The sequence below is a fragment of the Humulus lupulus genome, chromosome 6, assembly GCF_963169125.1.
Source record: "Humulus lupulus chromosome 6, drHumLupu1.1, whole genome shotgun sequence".
Classification (NCBI taxonomy): domain Eukaryota; kingdom Viridiplantae; phylum Streptophyta; class Magnoliopsida; order Rosales; family Cannabaceae; genus Humulus; species Humulus lupulus.
In genome coordinates, this window is record NC_084798.1 from 8,114,054 (window position 1) to 8,134,857 (window position 20,804).

At 32.2% G+C, this 20,804-nt stretch overlaps 2 protein-coding genes across 2 annotated transcripts; both read right to left on the reverse strand.

Moving 5' to 3' along the window:
- Positions 1-1,854: 1,854 nt before the first annotated feature.
- On the reverse strand, positions 1,855-7,207 carry LOC133781568 (uncharacterized). The gene is made up of 5 exons (XM_062220608.1): positions 3,619-7,207; positions 3,291-3,535; positions 2,886-3,206; positions 2,717-2,806; positions 1,855-2,642 (listed from the first exon to the last, which is right to left on the reverse strand). The coding sequence occupies exon 1, from the start codon at positions 7,065-7,067 to the stop codon at positions 5,409-5,411; it is 1,659 nt and encodes a 552-aa protein (XP_062076592.1). The 5' UTR covers positions 7,068-7,207; the 3' UTR covers positions 1,855-2,642; positions 2,717-2,806; positions 2,886-3,206; positions 3,291-3,535; positions 3,619-5,408.
- An 11,116-nt stretch (positions 7,208-18,323) lies between these two features.
- On the reverse strand, positions 18,324-19,361 carry LOC133783759 (ubiquitin carboxyl-terminal hydrolase 10-like). Its single transcript, XM_062223393.1, has 3 exons — positions 19,239-19,361; positions 19,002-19,142; positions 18,324-18,637 (listed from the first exon to the last, which is right to left on the reverse strand). The coding sequence occupies exons 1-3, from the start codon at positions 19,265-19,267 to the stop codon at positions 18,469-18,471; spliced, it is 339 nt and encodes a 112-aa protein (XP_062079377.1). The 5' UTR covers positions 19,268-19,361; the 3' UTR covers positions 18,324-18,468.
- Positions 19,362-20,804: the final 1,443 nt, after the last annotated feature.

Genomic DNA, 20,804 nt, shown 5'->3' on the forward strand with positions numbered 1-20,804 from the left:
TTTTGGTTACCTCAATGACTTGAAAGACCAATCTACACCTCCACCGAAATACTATAGAACTCACTTCCCAAAGTGTTTGATAAGCTTATGATGTTTAAGCTTATAGTTTTTCCCAAACCAGGTGTTTACACTCTCACACTCACTTAACACTAGTAGCTTCTGAACTTAGAGCAAATGGTGAATAATGGCTGGGTACTAGGTCCTATTTATAGAGTTTGGGAATGAAAATATCTTGATTTTACTTTAATAAAAATAATGGCTTTTTAGATGAAAATCATTTGAATAATCGTTCAGCAGAGGCTGAAGACTCGTTCAAAAGATGCTGGGCTGTTGAAGGAGTTTGATTGGCTGAAAGGAAATAAATTCAAAAACGTTTGAAAACATACTGGAGGAGGCGATATATCGCCCCCTGTAGGCGATATATCGCCTGGGCCAGTATGCCCGAGGCGACCGTGCATCGTTTCGTGTTTTCCGTATTTACGTGCTGCGATATATCGGCACACGCTGAATAATTAAACACGAAATTACACATTTTTAGCTAAGTTTGAATGGAGTAAACAGCCTTGACTAAGCCCTCAATGTATTCAAAGCTGCTGACTGACCCTATAACATTCAAACTTTACCCTTATTTAATTTAATCCTCCAAAATACTTAATCCTTAATTACCATTCATAACATGTGCTTAAAATCCTATTGGTTGATGTCTAAACCTTATAATATAATAAATATAATCCTTAATATCAGTCACATTAATCAAACCTTAGGTTATACTTAATATTCTTAAACTATAGGTTAAACTTAGAAAATCTATAAGTACTACTATGAGTGTCCAAATAATTCCCGGTCTGAACCAAAAATCCATAGTAACAAAGATAACACTAAACATACTATAATACTACTAAACAATTAGCTAAGTAAAGTTCTTGGACTCTACAACAACGTCTTCCACATCTCGATGTTACGCAAATATGTGTCAGACCCATCTCACATCCTCAAGTACGATACCACAGCGCTCCGGAAAGACTTAAGTTACGAGGAACGACCGGTTAGCATCCTAGATAGAGGGATGAAGCAGTTACGGTCCAAGAGCTTTCCTATAGTCAAAGTCTTTTGGAGTAATAGTTCTGAACGCGAGACAACGTGGGAGTTGGAGGAGGACATGCAGAACCGGTATCCAGAGTTATTTGGTAAGTAAATTTCGAGGACGAAATTCTTTTTTGTAGGGGAGAATTGTAGAGTCCAAGAACTTTACTTAGCTAATTGTTTAGAAGTATTATAGTATGTATAGTATTATCTTTGTAACTGTGGATTTTTGGTTCAGACCGGGAATTATTTGGACACTCATAGTAGTACTTATAGATTTTCTAAGTTTAATCTATAGTTTAAGAATATTAAGTTAACCTATCTACAACAAAAATGAGTTTTAGGGGCGACGTATGTCGCCCCTAATATGTATCAGGGCGACTTGTCGCCCCTGATTAGTCGCCCGTTGAAAAATGTCACTGAAGGGTACATTAGGGGCGACTATATAGTCGCCCTTGATATTCAAATATTAGGAGCGACACAGTCGCCCCTAAAAGTTGAAATGTCGCCTCAAAAATTTGAAAATTTTGAATTATTTTTGTCGATATGTCGCCCCTAATACTCTATTAGTCGCCCCTAATACTATATTCTGTCGCCCCAAATGGTTGCACGTGGCATATTATCAGGGGCGACAATGTCGCCCCTAATACTACTTTATTTATAAAAAAAATAATAAAATTAATTAATTAAATACAATTTTAAATAATTATTTATCGAAATAATTATTTAAAATTTAATTAATTGAAAACAAATATATTAAAAATAAAAATATTATATTAAATATTCAAATTAGTATATTAAAATAACAATTGTACATATTCATAATACATTAACATAACAAATATTAATATTGTTCATAAAATTTAACAATAATTAATAAAAATATAAACTTAGTCTCCTAAATCAGTTGCCTCGTCCTCCTCCCTATTGTCTTCTTATTGTGGTTGTTGCGGTGGCTGTGGTTGTGATTGCTGCGGTGGCGGCATCGGCCAAGGATATTGGGGAGGTAATGTGGACGATCCAGCTCCATACATGTAGGGATACAATGACTGGGAGGACGGTGGAATCAGACACGGATAAGGTGTTGCTCCGTACATATATGGAGGTACCATATGATAAGACGGCGCTGCCCCGTACATAGAAAGATGAGTTGGAGCTGGAGGTTGAGAAAACGAAGTCCTAGAAGTATTGTCACTATCAGACACATGCGGCATCTGAACGTTTGGTGGACGAAATGAAGGTACAAAATATCGAGTTAAGAAATTAACTTGATCAGTCAATTTCTGTAAATTATTCTCCAGTTTTTCTATATATTCTCTTGAATGATGAGGTGGAACTTGAGACTCGCTGAAGTGAGAGTGTTGGGTAGATGATGACCTCGACCCCGACCCCGACCCCGACCCCTTCAATTTGCGGCCCACTCCTCGCTCATGTCCACGCCTTTGGCCTAATACTTTTTGTAGCGCCTCCACCTGATCAACTGATGACGGACTATCATTATTAGAAGCATCAGTGGATGTTTGCTGAGTTTGTAACTCAAAATCAGCCTTCAGTTTTTCCTGTTTTCAAAAAATGTTAGACACTAACATTAAATATAACTCTATTAATATTAAAAAATATAATTCAAACTTACATAATCTTGGCGAGCATCATCGTTCACGAAATCATTTTTTGATTTCTTCCAATGATAATCCTTCCATGACTCAATAAGGTCCGGGTTCGTCTAAAAAATATAACTCAAATGTTAGAGAACATATAATTTAAAATAACATAATTTTGATAATATTTTATCTTTTACTTACTTTTTCAAAACGGACGGCTGCCATCAATTTTGTACCCTGTGTTGTAGAATTCTTTTGTTTCTTCCGATTTTCCTTATTCTTTATGGAGCGCGCAATAAATTGTGGACTTGTAAATAACTGACAAATCTGCTTCCACTCCTCCTTGTTAACATCATTGGTTGGGTTGTTTAGAACCTTATCTCAATCCTCCGGTCCATTGTAGTATTTCTCAAAGTGTTCGTGTCTTAATGTTTTCCTATTACGGTATCGGTCTTTCATCTCTCGATCGATACCATTTAAACACTTTAAGAAATCCTCGCGGCCCGCTATTTGATAATAGTACTAAATTTAAAATTAAACATATTAATAATATATGTACTATATTAAAGACAAATTTAAAAAAAATATATTTAATACTATTTTTACCTGAATTATGGCAAGGACATGATCCTTGTATTGTTGAGGCACTAATTCCCATGAACCATAATGTCCGGGAACTTTCGTTTTAATTTGGGTTCCCACAAGGCGGACAAAAACAGCGTGCTCGCCCCCAACAACCTTGTACGTTCGTGGGCAAAACGTTACTTCCAGTGGTTTTCCATTTTTACGCCGCCTCTCCTCTAGATCTTTTCCAATAGCTGTGCAACGACCCTTTCTCTTAGTTGGGATTCCTGTATTTTTTTTATCAATAATACATAGAATATTAGTATATACATGATAAACATATGTGTAAATAAAATAACAAAAAAATTACCTCAGTCGCATGTAGTCGGGATCCTAGTAGGATCCGGTGGAGGATCACCGCCAGCATCTCCACCGTGAGCTCTAGCCACATCTACTGACATCTACTAACACGACAGCAATTTAACCTATCTATTTTAATATTTAATTATTATTTATAATTAATTTATTGAGTATTATTTCAATTGATTAGGTAATTTGAAACATGCTATTTGGAAACGAATTTTTTATTTCTCAATATGTATAATACATTGAACACTAGATACAAAACTAAGTAGAATAGTCACTATCCTCACTAATTACATCAACATCTATCGGGCACACGTCATCATTATTATCATCACTAAGGTCGACAATTAATTCATCCTCATCTTCTGCTTCTTCTACACTGTCTCCCATATCATCTTCATTGTCATTAATAAATCCATCATCTTCTTGAACAACTAAAGAAGGTCGATGGGTCGTGTTGACTTGAGTCGCTGGTACATCAGATTGCTGAACAATCAACTCTCCGAGATCCACAGTCAAAACAAAATTCGATGAGTTGGTGTCATGTACAACATCAACATCAGCAATCATATCTGAAGCATCTAGAAAGTCCCAAACTTGCTGATGATTCACTTCTTGGACAACTTTCCAATCTCGTCCTCTAACGAGATCATCGATGTAGAATACTTGTTTTGCTTGACTAGCTAGTATGAACAATTCATCTTTATACCATTCACCGCTAACATTGATACTAGTAATATTATTTACAGTGATGGTTTTCTTTTTTTTGGATCTGTATTGAACCATTTACATCGAAATAATACCACCGAATAAGAACCAGTAAAAGACAGCTGGAGTATTTCTTCAAGTTGCCCGTAATAGTTAAAACCTTCTGTTCCAGCAACACACACTCCACTATTTTGTGTAATTCGATTATGATCTCGATTGTATGAGACAAATCGAACTCCGTTCACTATACATGCTTGGTAGGAGTAAGCCAATAGATCTGACCTAGATGCTAAAGCTAGTAATTCATCAGCATGCTCTAATGACCCAAGTTGGTGCAAGTCATATATCTAATAATAAAGAAATATATTAGAATGAGAATGTAATTTGTAGTATGCAATTTGCTAAGTACAAGTTACCTTCTTATGAAACTATGAACGAAACTCTTTCTTATGTATCAATTTATGATTGGCAGCCATATCTCTTTGTTGCACCACAGTTAGGTGTTCCCTGTTAATTAATTAACAATGTCAATATCGTTAATTAAGGAGTAGATTGAACAAAGAATAAAATGAATATTAATTATGTACTTACTCTAAATACACTTCAGTTTCTGGAGAATTATCCAATATGAACCACTCAGCTTTATTCCGAGTATTTTCATCGAGGGGCACGGGAATTCCCTTACTAAGAGGACGAGATTGAGATTCAAACACTGTGAGGTGTCGATTCACATACGGTGCATCTTCGTTACGATCATGCTGATTAAATTTTGTTTCCACACCTTTGAAATACATTGAACAAAATGTCAAAGCCTCATCTGCAACATATCTTTCTGCTATAGATCCTTCAGGACGAGCTTTATTCCTGACATAGTTTTTTAATTTTTTTCATGTATCTTTCAAAAGGATACATCCACCTCATAAATACAGGTCCTCCCAATATTGCTTCAACAGGCAAGTGCAAAACCAGATGGATCATTATGTCAAAGAATGCTGGAGGGAAAATCAACTCCATCTTGCATAAAATAACAATCAAGTCATCCTTAGCTTTCTTCATATCAGAAACGTTCAGTGTCCTAGAGCACAATTATTTGAAAAAATTACACAATTCAGTGATGGTAGTGGATATAGATTCTGGTAAAAACTTGCGAACACCTACTGCAAGTAATCGTTGCATTATCACATGACAATCATGGGACTTCAACCCAACAATGTTTGAGTCATTGTCTGTGACTTTTTTCTTTAGATTAGAAAAAAAACCATCGGGCAACTTCACTCCTGTCAAAAATTGACAGAAATCTCGCCTCTGTTCAAAAGTGAACACGTATGGAGCATGCGGTTTCATTAACCTTTTATTGGCATCCTCGTAAATCCACAACGATTTCCTAACCCCCATATTCTTTAAATCATGTTTTGCGTTAGTGGTGTCCTTAGATTTATCATTATCTAACAAAGTCCCAAGGATGCTGTCGCACACATTCTTCTCAACATGCATCACATCTAGGTTGTGTTTTAACTGATTTGAACTCCAGTAATCAAGTTCATAGAAAATACTTTTTTTCCTCCAATTACTTTCCCCTGCACCTCGCTTGCGCTTCACCCCTCCAAATCTGTCATGTTTGCCAGACACTTGAAGCAGTAAAGCATTGACTTGATTTAAAACTTGTTGACAAGTAAACTGTTGTGGAGGATTTCTTTTCTCAACTTTGCCATTAAATTCCTTGTCCCTTCTATACTTATGATTACTCCTCAAGAATCTCCTATGACCGACATACGATGTCTTACCAATCACAAGAATGGAAGTGGTGTCTTCATTGCACGTTGGACATGCTTTATACCCTTGCCCGCTCCAACCAGACAAGCTACTACAAGCAGGGAAATCGTTAATTGTCCACAGAAGGGCTGCACGCATCTTGAAAAATTCATTCTTTGTGCCATCTCTTGTGTCGACCCCGTTAATCCACAATTGTTTTAACTCATCCACCAAGGGTCTTAGAAATACATCCATGTCTTTACCCGGTGATTTTGGCCCAGGAATAAGCAGAGTTAGCATAAAATACTCTTCCTTCATGCATAGCCAAGGGGGGAGATTGTAGTTCGTCAAAATCACAGGCCACATGCTGTATGATAAACTCATGTTGTCAAAAGGATTAAACCCATCAGCAGCCAAGCCTAGACGAACATTTCTAGGATCTTTTGCAAAATCAGGATGGGTGGCATCAAAGTATTTCCATGCAGACCTGTCAACCGGATGACGCATCACCCCATCTTTTATTGATCTCCCAGTATGATGCCATAACATGTCATTAGCTGTATGTCTTGAACTGTACATTCGCTTTAATCTGGGAGTCAACAGAAAGTAACGCATCACCTTGTGTGGAACCTTTTTCCCCTTCTTCTTTTCATTGACCCATCGGCTACTCCCACACACATGACATGAATGTTTGCTTGCATGCTCATTATAAAATAAGGAACAATCATATTTACACACATGGATTGATTGATATCCCATCCCTAACTTACTCAGCTTCTTTTTCGCCTCATAGTGTGTTGGGGGAATTTTATTATCTTTCGGAAATGCAAATTTTAGTAACTTCAACAATTCATCGAAAGAGTTATTTGGCCACTTCCCTCTAACTTTCAAATGCATCAACTTTGCCAAAAAGTTTAAGGATGATATCCAATCACAACCCGGATACAACTCAGCTTCAATCTCGTCGAACAACACGTCATAATACTGTCCCATTCGACTGCCAGACACACCATCTAAATTTGGAATTTATTTTGAAATTATTTATCTAACTTTTAATTTATTTTTAAATTACTAAATTTGTTAATATTAAATTAAATTATAATTTTTTAATTTATTTTGAAATTATTTATCAAACTTTTAATTTATTTTTAAATTATACATCTAATTATTTAATTTATTTTTAAATTACTAAATTTGTTAATATTAAATTATAATTTTTCACTTTATTTTAAAATTATTAAATTTTCATATTAAATTAAATTATTTAGCTAATATTTTAATTTATTCTTTAATTTATTTTGTTAATTCTAAGTATTTAATGTCTTATTTATTATATTATTATTTATTTAATCATCTAACTCTACCAAAATTTTGACAGCATAACATTTCTATTATAACATATCCCAAAAATTTAAAACCCTACAAAAAACACTCAGAAAATTCCCAGAACATTCACAATATACATATTATTAATCAAATTTAAATACTAACACATACTACAATTTTATACACATATATAAATATATCACTAAACACATCTCATTTTGTACATACATTCACATATTAATTATATTAATTAAACTAATAACATAATTAAAAAATAAATACCTTGATGCCACAAAATTATATTATACCAGTGACCGAATTTCCAAAAGATACTCCTTCAATTTCTACACAAAATCAACTCAAATAATTAAATTTAAACAAAATTAAATCAACTTAATATATATATATAAATCTCAATACAAAGTATCTAATAAATATAAATATATATATATATACATACCTGTGTGCCGAGAGGATGATAGGAGCTGCCCAATATCGGAGGGTGTCGTCTACGAAATGCAAGAGAATGTTATTATACAAAGAAAAAAATGATATTTGTTTAAGACAACCTACCAGGGATAATAGCATATATAAAACTGATTACTTGCCTTGCCAGGCCAAATGTTTCAAAGTGATAGACTCAGAGAAACAAAAATTGGGCTCAAGTGGAGAAATAATTGCATTAAAATAATAGACTAATGAATACACCAATCCTTATGATATACAGACTAGAACAGTTCAATTTTAAGTCATATAAGACAAACTAAAGGCCCTTTAAGCTTCGGCAAATCACTGATGATTAACTCTTACTCTGACATAACTGATGACTTATATTTATTCCACACACAATAGCATCTCTCTCTCTCTTTATAAATATACATATATCTATATTTAATTAACCACTCACTTATTTATTCCACTAACTTATTTATTCCACTCACTTATTTTCTTTAGAAGGTTCACTTTTTCTTCCTCAGATAGATCTTCTGGACAGCTCTAGAATACTATTAACTCCTATAAGACTCCCCAGTGTGACACTCTTGTCATGGAAAAAAGAACCAGTGGACTGAAAATCAACCAAAAATCCTTATTTTTAGTAATTGAAAAGGTATCAATTTGGATAAGTTCATTCATTCTATCCAAATTTTAGTTTAAAAAAACACTTTGGATTAGTAAGTTATGAGCTCATTATGTACTGTTAATACTTCTTATAATTGTAGTAGCTTTTTCTTTCTTCTTTCCACAAGTGAATTATTTAGACCAGAAAATGCTCATTCATGCACATGCTGATCAGGGTGCACATTCTCTACTTTATTTCATCAGTAATGTCACAACATTATTTGGGCATCTTATACAATTACCAAGCATTACAATGTTCTGACAACAAAAAAAGAGGAGGTTTAACGTAAGGTATCTTTCACATGCCTCTAAAACATCATGTCAGACACATGGTGTGCAACACTGAAAAGGTCAGTATGTGATAGCTTTGATTACTGAACAAAGCTTAACAAGACACCAAATCTAATACTATACTATGGTCTGGTGTTCACAACTTGCTTATTAAGAAGATATATATTTATATATATTGTGTATGTATACACACACGCCCATACACATATAAGCATTATTCTAGTCACATGGAGTGTGGGAAATAGTGGAGTCCAGTCCTATCATTTATAATCTCAAGGTACACTTGCTATATCTTTATATACATACATATATATATACTAGAATAGATCAGCAAATTATGTAAGCAAAGAGAAATAACATGCAAATAATCAAAGTAAGAACCTCTTTTATATCACTTATGGTCAATGCAATGCGCACCTCTTTATTTCACTTATGCTCAATACAAAATATAATGTAAAGATAAATACATACATACAACAATATTTCTGCTATGCTAACAACAAGACTAAGAACATAATATAAAAATCTATTTCAGGTTTCCAATCTGCAAGTTTTACATAAAGAAACTTATAGAAAACCCAAATATATAAAAATAGACACAAACCCGGAATATTTTTAGAGTGAAATGAGACCCAAAAAAAAATCATAATTATCTGCATAATAATATGTAAGAACTCAATCTCCAATAACAGAAAAAAATATCCAATCACAAATTCATTCCCAAAACTTTTATTACCAATATATACAATCTAATAATCTTACATAATTTTTATTAAATTTAGATCTATTCAATAAAATCAAAGCCAAAAAAAAACAACATATACATTTTTATATATATTACCTCATATAAAGAGAGGGCGGCGGAACCTGCAAGGAAAAAATCAAAACATTTTCAACAAAAAAGAAAAAAATAAAACAAAACAAATATAAATGAGAAAGAGAGCAGAGGAAAACTATATATATATGTGTGTGTGTATCACTTGAAATAGAGAGCGCGACAGGAGATGCAAGAGAAGGGGGAAAATTAAAACTTTTTCAACAAAACAAATAAATCTATATATATTTATATGTATAGGAAAAAGCTATTCAGGTGAGGATATATACCAGTAGAGAAAGACGCTGAGAGTGAGAGAGAGGAGCCGTGGGTCACATAAGAACAAATAAAATAAAAACAGTTGTGGATCTTACCTCATTTGAGAGAGCGGAGGAGAGAGTGAGAACTGGAAGACATAGAGGCGAAGGGGGAAAATTTGAGAGGGAGGAAGATTTGGAAGAGAGAGAGGCTAGAGGCGGCAAGGTTCTGAGGAGTAGAGAAAATATGAGGGAAAAAAAGGGGTTTTGACAAAAAAATATTTGGCAAAAGGCGCGTATAATTGGTGCCTCTCCGAAAAAGCGCATAACGACGAATTTGTCATGCTATTTTTTTTTATAAAAATGAGATTACAAATAATTTATTAATTTATTTATATTTTAAAAAATATAATATATGTAACATTAATAAATATAGATATGTATATGAATGGATCATAGAGAAAGAAAGTCAACCAAATGAACAAATCTGAGCACAATAACGCAAACGTATATTCAGATTTGGTTGAGAAATTCAAAATTCCATAATATTTGGCTGCCTAGTTTACCTCAGAGAAAGCGAAAGAGACTGTGTGGTCGCCTGATTCTTGCTTCGGCGAGGTCGCTTGGTTCTTGCAGAAGTTGAGTTCGGCGGGGTCGTTAGGGAGAGAAAGCCGAGAGCTGAGTTCTTGCAGAGGCTGAGTTCGGTGGGGTCAAATGGATCTAGAGGGCTGAGTGTGAGAGAGGGAGACTTACAGAGGAGAGACTTACGGAGAGAAGGTTGGGGTTTGGGGTTTGGGGTCTGAGAGGAGATAGTGAGACCCAATTTTCGTTTGGTGTCTGGAGGATTTGGAGTTTAGGGTATATAGGATATTACAGTGGGAAAAACACATATTGGGGGTTTTTTTTATTTGGCTTGCAGAGAAATAGTATTATTAATAAAATTTTATTTAAAAAAACTTCTTTTATTAAATATATAATAGCTAATTAAATTAATAATTAAAAAAATTAGACAATTAATGAAAAATTATTTTTTAACTAATAATTACTCGATGTTGCAAATTAATAATTAATACTTTTTTATAAATATATTTGTATAATATAACATTTTAAAATTATTTTCAATATTTAATCAATAAATAAAACAACTCATTTTCAATATTACACTAATTTTATAAAATATGATAAAGAATAATGTAGTTAAATTACATTTAAGTATATTATTCTTTATATTATAGCTAATTTAAATTTTAATATAAAAATTATTAATTATAAATAAAAAAATTAATAATATGGAAAATTTAGAAACAAAAAAAATCTAGTTTTAAAAGTTTTTAATAAATACATAATTTTTATAAATATATATTTACATAATTTAGTTTTTTTTCAAAATTAAATTATTCATTTAACAAAAGTAAAACTTTTTAAATTCAATCTATTCTCCATTTCTAAATTTTAATGTCACTTATTAATCATTCCAAGAAATAATACATAATTTGAGACATAAATCCATCTATTATCTCATTATATAATTAAATTTTAATTTTAATATAAAAAATTATTATAAATACAAAAGTTAATAATATGAAAAATTTAGAAAAAACAATTAGTTTTAAAAGTTTTTAATAAATATACATAATTTTCATAAATATATATTTAAAAAATTTTAGTTTATTTTTTAAATTAAATTATTTATTAATTATATTTTTAGATTTTTTTATTTGAATTTCGACGACATTTTATAAGAGATGTTTACATAAATATGGGAAAAATATAAATAGTTTCTAAATTTATGGGAAAAAAAATAATTGTACAAAATATGGTAAGTTTTGGAAAAAAAGTTTAAAATATGGTAAATAAATTACCATAAACTTAATTCTCTTCTCTCCTCACGATCTCTGTCTCTTCTTCTCATTTCTTTCTTTCTCCTCTCCCATTTCTTCCTCATTTCTTATTTTCTTTCTCACGATCTCTCATCAGATTTCTTCCGGTGATGCTACCTCCGCCGCTGCCTCCGTCAACGAACTGGTTTTTCTTCTTCTTCTTCTTCTTCTTTCTTTCTTATTTTTATTCTTCTTCTTTCTTTCTTCTTATTCTTCTTCTTATTATTTGGTCTTTCTTATTCTTCTTTTTCTTTCTTCAAATCTAGTTTTATTCTTTTTCTTATTTTTCACATCTGATTTTGAACTTCATATTTTATTTTTCTGGGGTTTTTTTTTAAAATCTGTTTAAGTAACCAGGTACTTGACACTTGACTTCATATTTAATTTTTTTGGTTTTTTTTTTTCTAAATCTGTTTAAGTAACCAGGTACTTGACTTCATATTTGATTTGATTTAAGAAATGTACTGAATAAAAGTTGACTGCTATTATTTAATGTAGACTAGAGTAGTATAAGAAGCTAGGTAGTTGAATATTTTAGGGTACTTTTAACATATGAAAGCTTAGGTTAGCTGATTAGTTTTTTTGGTTGAAAATGGCAAAAGTTGTCAAAAGGTTTTTCCCTGTGATGTTTAGATCAATTGGATATAGCTTTAGCAGCCAAGCGTTCATCAAATAAGGTTCTAACATAAATATTTATGTGTTTATTAATTATTTAAAGAAATAGAACTAGAATGTTTGCTCAAAAAATGTATCGATAGGTTTACAAAATTTATTCAGAATACAAGTACAAGAAATAAAAAAACAAGCAAACAAAACTTTTGATTTTTCTGGGTTTTTTTTTTCCAAATCTGTTTAAGTAACCAGGTACCATGACGCCTGATTCATTTTATTCATATCCGATTTTTTTTAGACCTAGGTGTAACCAGTTACAATAGCGATTAATTTAGATTCTTTTGTTTAGATTTGATTTTGTTTTCACACCTGACTAAGCAACCAGGTACCATAGCAATTGGTTCTTTTTTTTAGATTTGATTTTTTTTTCTTAAGTTTTTTTTTTCGAATTGTAAATAATATTATATTTTTAAAAAAATACAATATAAGGTAATTAATAAATAATAATTAGTATACTTAAAAAAAACATATCAAGAAAATAGCATGGTAGGTCGGTTTATAAAACCGACCTACTAAGTACCTACTAAGTTGCATAATAGGTCGGTTCTATCATTGATGATTTCTTGTCATAACATAAATTTTTTATGACTATATGTCGTTTTTAATCTTAACAAATAATTATTTGTGACTGAAAGTATTATACAGTAACAATTTGTCCTTGAGCAAAAATATATTTAATCACAATAAATTATTATTTTTGTTGCTAATACTTTTAGCTACGGACTTTTAAATATATTTTTAGTCACAAATTTTATTGTAATCATGGAAACAATATTATTTATAGTTAAATCTTGGATATGATTTTTTTTCTTCCAAAATATGTAAGATCCTATCACAATTACTTTATTACAACGATAAAAGTAGTAATTAGTTACAACTTTTTCTTAGTTCAAGAGTAGTAGCTGGTTACGATTTTGAAACCAAAAGAAAAAAGTTTTCCCAAACTTGTAACATGTTACCAGTTTTAAACTTGTAAATGTTACCAGTTTTAAACTTGTAACTTGTTACAAGTTTTAAACTTGAAAAAGTTGTAACCGGTTATAATTTATCTCATTGTTGGTTACCTGAATAAAATTTTGAAAAAAAGGACAATTTCATATTCAAATTCTCAACTCATAAATCAATTGTTGGTCTCAATTTTTTTAATAGAATTGTAGATCGACTAATATTGATCTTGAGTAGCATAAAATCAATCGAAATTGTGAATGAAAGTTTACAATATGTGGGAATGTGGAAAATTTTGAAACTTAATTGCCCACAAATAAGAGTATAAATCCTGTAAATTTTTTGGTAGAAAAAGATAGTGATCGAGGTAGAATGACATATGAAATTATATTATTACATTAATTATCTCTTTAATTAAAATTTTAAGATGGCATATATGTAAGTTTCATTATAAATAATATTGTTTCCATGATTACAATAAAAATTGTGACTAAAAATATATTTAAAAGTCCGTAGCTAATAGTATTTGCAACAAAAATAATAATTTATTGTGACTACATATATTTTTGCTCAAGGACAAATTGTTACTCTATAATACTTTCAATCACAAATAATTATTTGTTAAGATTAAAAACGACATATAGTCATAAAAAATTTATGTTATGACAAGAAATCATCAATGATAATTTATGTTATGCATGGTAGGTCGGTTCCTTAAAAACCGACCTGCCATGCTTCTCTTTGACTAACATGATAGGTCGGTTCCCTGAATACCGACTTATGAACATATATTAAGTCGGTTTCTGCAGAACTGACCTACCATGACCGATGTCTGATGTCCAGATTGTAGTAGTGATTAGCCGCGGCCAACATGATCTCATGGCCGCGGCCTCCGCACGAACATGACCCGTGGCCGCGGCCGTGCGACAAATTTTTCTTTAAAATTTAAATTTTAAATGTAATTATTGGGGGCTATAAAATGGATTAGGGTTAACTTTTATCATAAATTTGGATTGCGATTTTTAGAGGCTAGAGCAGCAGAGGAGGAGGAAAAAACATCATCATCTATATTCTTCAATCTAGTTTTTCATTCTTCTCAAAACACTTTTATTTTCATTGAATATTTATGTTTATGAATATGAAATATGATTATGGAGTAGTTTTCTTTATAGTTAAGGGTTATTTCAAAATCCTAGACATGATATCTTGAATGCATTGATGAATTTTTTTTTATTCCCTTATATTAAATTGCTTCTATTTTTCTATTTGAATGTCATGGATCTTGTAAAATCTTGTTTAGATGGCCATTCTATAATAATTTTAACAAATGGCAAAAATTTCAAAACATCAGGGGCGACTAATGATGTGTCGCCCCTGATTCTAGAATATTAGGGGCGACATATAGTCGCCCCTAATAATTTTCACAAGTGGCAAACATTCAAAACATCAGGGGCAACTCATACCAATATCAGGGGCGACTACTGATGTGTCGCCCCTGATTCTAGAATATTAGGGGCGACATATAGTTGCCCCTAATAATTTTCACAAGTGGCAAAAATTTCAAAATATCAGGGGCGACTCATACCAATATCAGGGGCGACTAATGATGTGTCGCCCCTGATTCTAGAATATTAGGGGCGACTATATGTCGCCCCTAATAATTTTCACAAGTGGAAAAAATTTCAAAACATCAGGGGCGACTCATACCAATATCAGGGGCGACTAATCATGTGTCGCCCCTGATACTAGAATATTAGGGGCGACGTATAGTCGCCCCTAATAATTTTCACAAATGGAAAAAATTTCAAAATATCAGGGGCGACTCATACCAATACCAGGGGCGACTAATGATGTGTCGCCCCTGATTCTAGAATATTAGGGGCGACATATAGTCGCCCCTAATAATTTTCACAAGTGGCAAACATTCAAAACATATGTTATATTATAACAAAACTAAATTAAAAAGAAATTTTACCTTCACTTCAGGTCGATCAAAATAATCAAGCACCTTCTTCCATTTTTCTTCTACCAAACCATCAGGAGCATGTCTCCGACCATGCTTCTTTATGTGAGTAGATAGATCATTCTTCCATTCTGAGTAACGATCAGTGCAAGATCGTTGAATGCCGAGAAGAATGCCAATTCGTTGTTCTGCCCCATAGCGAGTGAGACCAATATCGAATAAATCATCCTAAATTAAAATAAATTAAGTTAATTAGTCAAATTTAACATTGAATTCAACAAAATACAAAAGATAAGAAATAAATTACCTGTAGACGAGGAAATATTCGATCCCTAACTTCCTTTGGTACTTTATCCCATCGATCGTAGTCGGGATCGACATATTATCGAATGAGAAGGCCGATCCCCCGAGACAAATGGTGGGAATATTCACCAATTTCCTTTTACGTCTTTCCTCGAACATCCCACTCAAGGGGTAATGGTCTACCTAAGGCAGCCCTGGCCTCTCGGGTTGATATCCCTTTATTAATGCCACGCCTTTTTATTGCAGGCACTATTATTTTACAATTGCATAATACTAAATTATAAATCTATAGTTATAAGGTTAATTTATGAATAAAAACAGTAGATAGTGCATGAATTACCTCTCTCACAGTCAGCCTCTATATGTGTTGGATCTCGAGGAGGATTTGCCCCGCCATCACCTCCGTGATGTCGCATTACCGCAGAAGACATATCTAATAAATTTAAATATAATGATATATATGTGTGCATAACAAATAAAGATAAACATAAATAATATGGTTATCCACAAATAATAAGTGCAAACAATCTTTGAATGTAAAAATTACAACTTAATCATCACTATAATATTCACTATCACTATCATTCTAATTTTCTTCTTCTAAGTCCATCTCTTCCTCTTCATCGACCATCTCCTCTTCCTCTTCATCGACCATTTCCTTTTCCTCTTCCTCTTCCTCTTCCTCTTCATCTTCCTCTTGATCAACAGGAGGAGTATCTACATTGACAATATATGGCGGTTGATCTTTTCGGCAAAAATTGATTTCTGGCAACCGACCATGATCGACAAACAATTGGAAAGAAAATAATATTGTGTCATGCATAACATCTATTTCAATGGGATCCAACTGTTCATCAGCTGCTGGGATGTCCCACACATTTCTATGATGAACTTCTTCAACAATTTTCCAATCCCGGTCATTTTTCAAATCATCAAGATAGAAAATTTGTTTTGCCAAGATAAACTTGTCATCTTTGTACCACTCGAACTTAGTAAATATACTGGTTATATTATTTTCATGCTTCATCTTACTCTTGGTAGGATCTGTATCAAACCATTTACACTTAAAAAATACAACAGAACAACCAGCAAGGTATGACATCACTATAACCTCTTCTAATTGCCAGTAGAAATTTTTGTTGTCTACTCTGGGTACTAAGACACCATTGTTTTGAGTTTTCAAATTTTTATCTCTATCATAACACAAAAATTGAACTCCATTGACAATACACCCAGTGTATGAAGAAACAAGATTAGAGGAGCCGCTTGCTAAGGAGAATAACTCTTCAGAAGCTTCTGTAGATCCTGCTTGTCGAAGATTGTAAAGCTTATTGTAAAACCACATGGGGAACTCCTTTTTCTGTAATTGATCTAGGTTTTCAGCACCACTAGATAAAAGGATCTGATTGTGCTCTCTACACAGATAAAATATGAAAGACTTAAAAAATTTGAAAGATAAATGGAAGAGTAGATAAATATATTGTTAGTGTGATCAAAGTACTTACTGAATATATGAGAGAATCTCAATGCAATTGTTGAGAATGTACCACTCAGCTGTTTTTTTAAGTTCATCGTCCAAAGTTGTTAATGTCTTCTTACCGATCGGACGACCTTGAGATTGAAACACAGACAACTTCTTTGGTGATGGAATTGCATCAACATTTCTATCTGGACGAGTAAACCTTGTTTCCACCCCTTTGAAGTACATAGAACAGAATGTCAATGCTTCATCAACGACATAACCCTCAGCTATGGACCCCTCATGACAAGCTTTATTACACACATAATGTTTCAATTTTTTCATGTATCTCTCAAAGGGATACATCCACCTCATGTGTATTGGACCTCCATCTATTGCTTCTTGAGGCAAATGTATCATTAGGTGAACCATAACATAAAAACGATGGCGGAAAAATGATTTCTAGTCCCCAAAGAATTTCAACAATTGATGTTTTCACTTTCTCCAAATCAGAAACAATCAGAGTTCTAGCACAAATAATCTTGAAATGGTCATGGCAATAGGTTTTTCTTGGAATGAATGAACACCAATTGGCAAAAGACGTTGCAATATGACATGACACTACAAGAAAAAATGCTTTTAATAACACCAAAAATGTGTTATCAAAACCTACGATAACACTTTCTGATGTGTTAAGACAGACTATGTTATCGTAGGTCAGGATACTTTACATAACACTTTATCAGTGTTATACAGATGTGTTATCGTACTGTCAACGATAACACAATTTCTGTGTTATTTTAATATATAGATAAGTGTTGAATTATGTTATTTATAGTTGATACTATAACACTTTTTTAGTGTTATACTACACTTTAGTATAACACATTATTTGTGTTATATAATGAAGTTTGCATAACATAATTCTTTGCATAAAAAGTGTTATTGTAATAGATATTATAACTCAATTTTCGTATTATTGTTATATTTAGATATATTTAAATTCTCATTATATATTTTATTTATATTACACTAATTTATTCTATTATATTTTAATTTTTTTATATAATTAAAATTAACTTTCTAATATATACTAGCATCATCAAATGAACTTGATTTTCAAATAACAAAAAGTAAGAACATTCTACATTGAATTAACAATCCACAATTTAGTTTAAAACATGCAACACTGTCATCAACAACAAAATAATCTTTAAGTATTCAAGGAGTCTAAAAGTTACTACTTTCAACACAAAGAAATAACGCTTTGCTGGATTTTTCCTCTACTTCTGCATCATCCATTGACAGGTTCTTAGAATTGTAGCTGTTTGATGGTTCTTCAATAACCTCTTTTTCAAATCCATTTTACTTACCATTCTGGAGCTTAACTGAAGGACGCGTTCTCTTCAAAGGTGACAACAATCTAGTAACAGCGACTTCAACATTGGCTCCACATATTGGCTCTTTTAAATAAGTAACAAAAGGGGTACCGATAAGCTTTCCCTGACAACCCTTAACACTGTCTGACGGACACCTGAAAAATCCAACTATCTAAGTTAGGAAATCCAGCAGAAGTCTAACAAGCAGTCTGCGTAGATGATCCAAGACATAAAATGACTAGGATACAAAAAATTAAAACACATATTTCTCAAAAGCAGATAATATAGCCAGTATTATCCAGTCAACACTTGACTTGGAGCGCTTGAACTTTATTCATACGGACTTCAGCTTCTTAATGAACAAGTAGCCAATAATTATTTTAATTGATACTATAATCCCCTTCTGAAATTACTTTGTTAAAGCTATTTTTCAATAGATGGATTGGCAACACCAGTTTGTACATCACATGTTTACTAGTGCTATTTACCAATTACATAAGGATATGGATGCAAGCTTACTTTTCATGTGGTCGATGAATTATTTCAACTCTGGATCTTCCCACGACGTTTTTAGAAAGTCTATAAGTGGTCATCCTCCTTAATTGGAGCCAATAGCTCTGAGGGGTTTTCCAAATATCGAAAAATCTTATGTTCATAAACCTGGCAATCGAAATTACAGTTACTCAACCACTAGAACTAAAATTAAGGGAATAAATAAAATAAATTGTAGCAGATATCAATGGAAACCAAATTTACCTCTGCAAGCAGAAGAATCTCATCAGCATTCAAGCAACAAGCATTACTTAGTTGTTCACTAAGATCTTTACAGCAACCTTGCTTTAGCAAACTAACAGTGTATAGCATAGGAAGACCACTTCCATTGCCATAAAACACAGTCACAGTCACAGAAAATAAGATGTAATACTCTGTTTTGTCTTTAGAAAACATAGCCCCCCAAAAAAACTCAGCAATGAAGGCTGGAAATAGACAAAAATCAGCAACAATGACTTTGAAGAAACTAACCTAGAATAGAGCCAAGCTCTGACACATGACTCATTCAGATCTCTCTAAGTGTCTCTGTCTAATTGTAAATACATGATATGTGTGCATGCTATGCAGAAATGTAGATCATGTTAGGCTAATTCTAGTTAAAACCTGGTTCATGTGAACAACAGCTGCATATCTTCCAACTAACAGTGAAAATATATTAATCAATTTAATTGATGAAGAACAGAGAAATAACAGTCTTTACATCACAAAAACTACAAAAAATCATGATTAAAATGCAATGCAATAAATCCAATATGTTAATAATACTCTGGAACTTTGACTCTTTTATCTATGAAAGAGAGCTAAGTAAAACCTCCAATTATAGCACCTAGAATCTTAATCAACAAGAATGTGCAGATTTTTTTATAAAATAAACAGGGCTTATAATCAATAACCAAAACATAGTGTTAGTGGCACCACACATATGAGAACATAATTTATAAGCAAGAAAGTTTCATGCACCTTTAAACAAAAATACAAATTTCAAGCCATGCTAAGTCAAGGTAATTTCAGTAGCAAAAAAAATTGTCAAGCTAATTAATAAGTACTATTATAGCTAATAAAATATATACAATATAAGCAATACATGCCAATAGAAATATCTTGATTGCATAGATACAAAAACAGAATTAAATAATCTAAAAGGTTAAGTTGATATACAATAAGGTAGTATGTACTACTTAACAATACCAAACAATGTAATTAAAGTTCCTATTAACTGCTACGTTGAGTTAACAATTTTGACTAATTCTATATAAATATTGGTTTTACCTGGACCCACTCAGAAGGAAGCTAAGAGTTTCTCCAAGGTCACACCTGCAAATGGGTGACCAGGATTGCTAGAGAATAGGAAATTAAAATTCAGACAGAAAATAAGAATGTTAAGATTCCAAAATATAAAATTTAACTTGCTATTACACACCTTTCACTGTCCTCGTATCTGATATGAATATTTGAAATTGAGAGTTTCAAATTTCCAACTATAGTGTTGATAAGGGAACCCAACCATGATTGATTCTTCAAATAAAAATTTATACATATTAATACAGTTATAATCATAATTGACAACCAAATATATGTATAAACATATGTAAGGTTCAAAAAGATCAAAAGGTAAATCCTAGAAAAGAATAACATCACAGCATTTGAATACTACAACCAAAACTTGATACAATATTTGTTATCAAAAATTCAAAAATAGCACATAAGACGCTTAAGAACCAAATACTAGTTACAAAGACCCGTTACCAATTAGAAATAATATGAGCATCC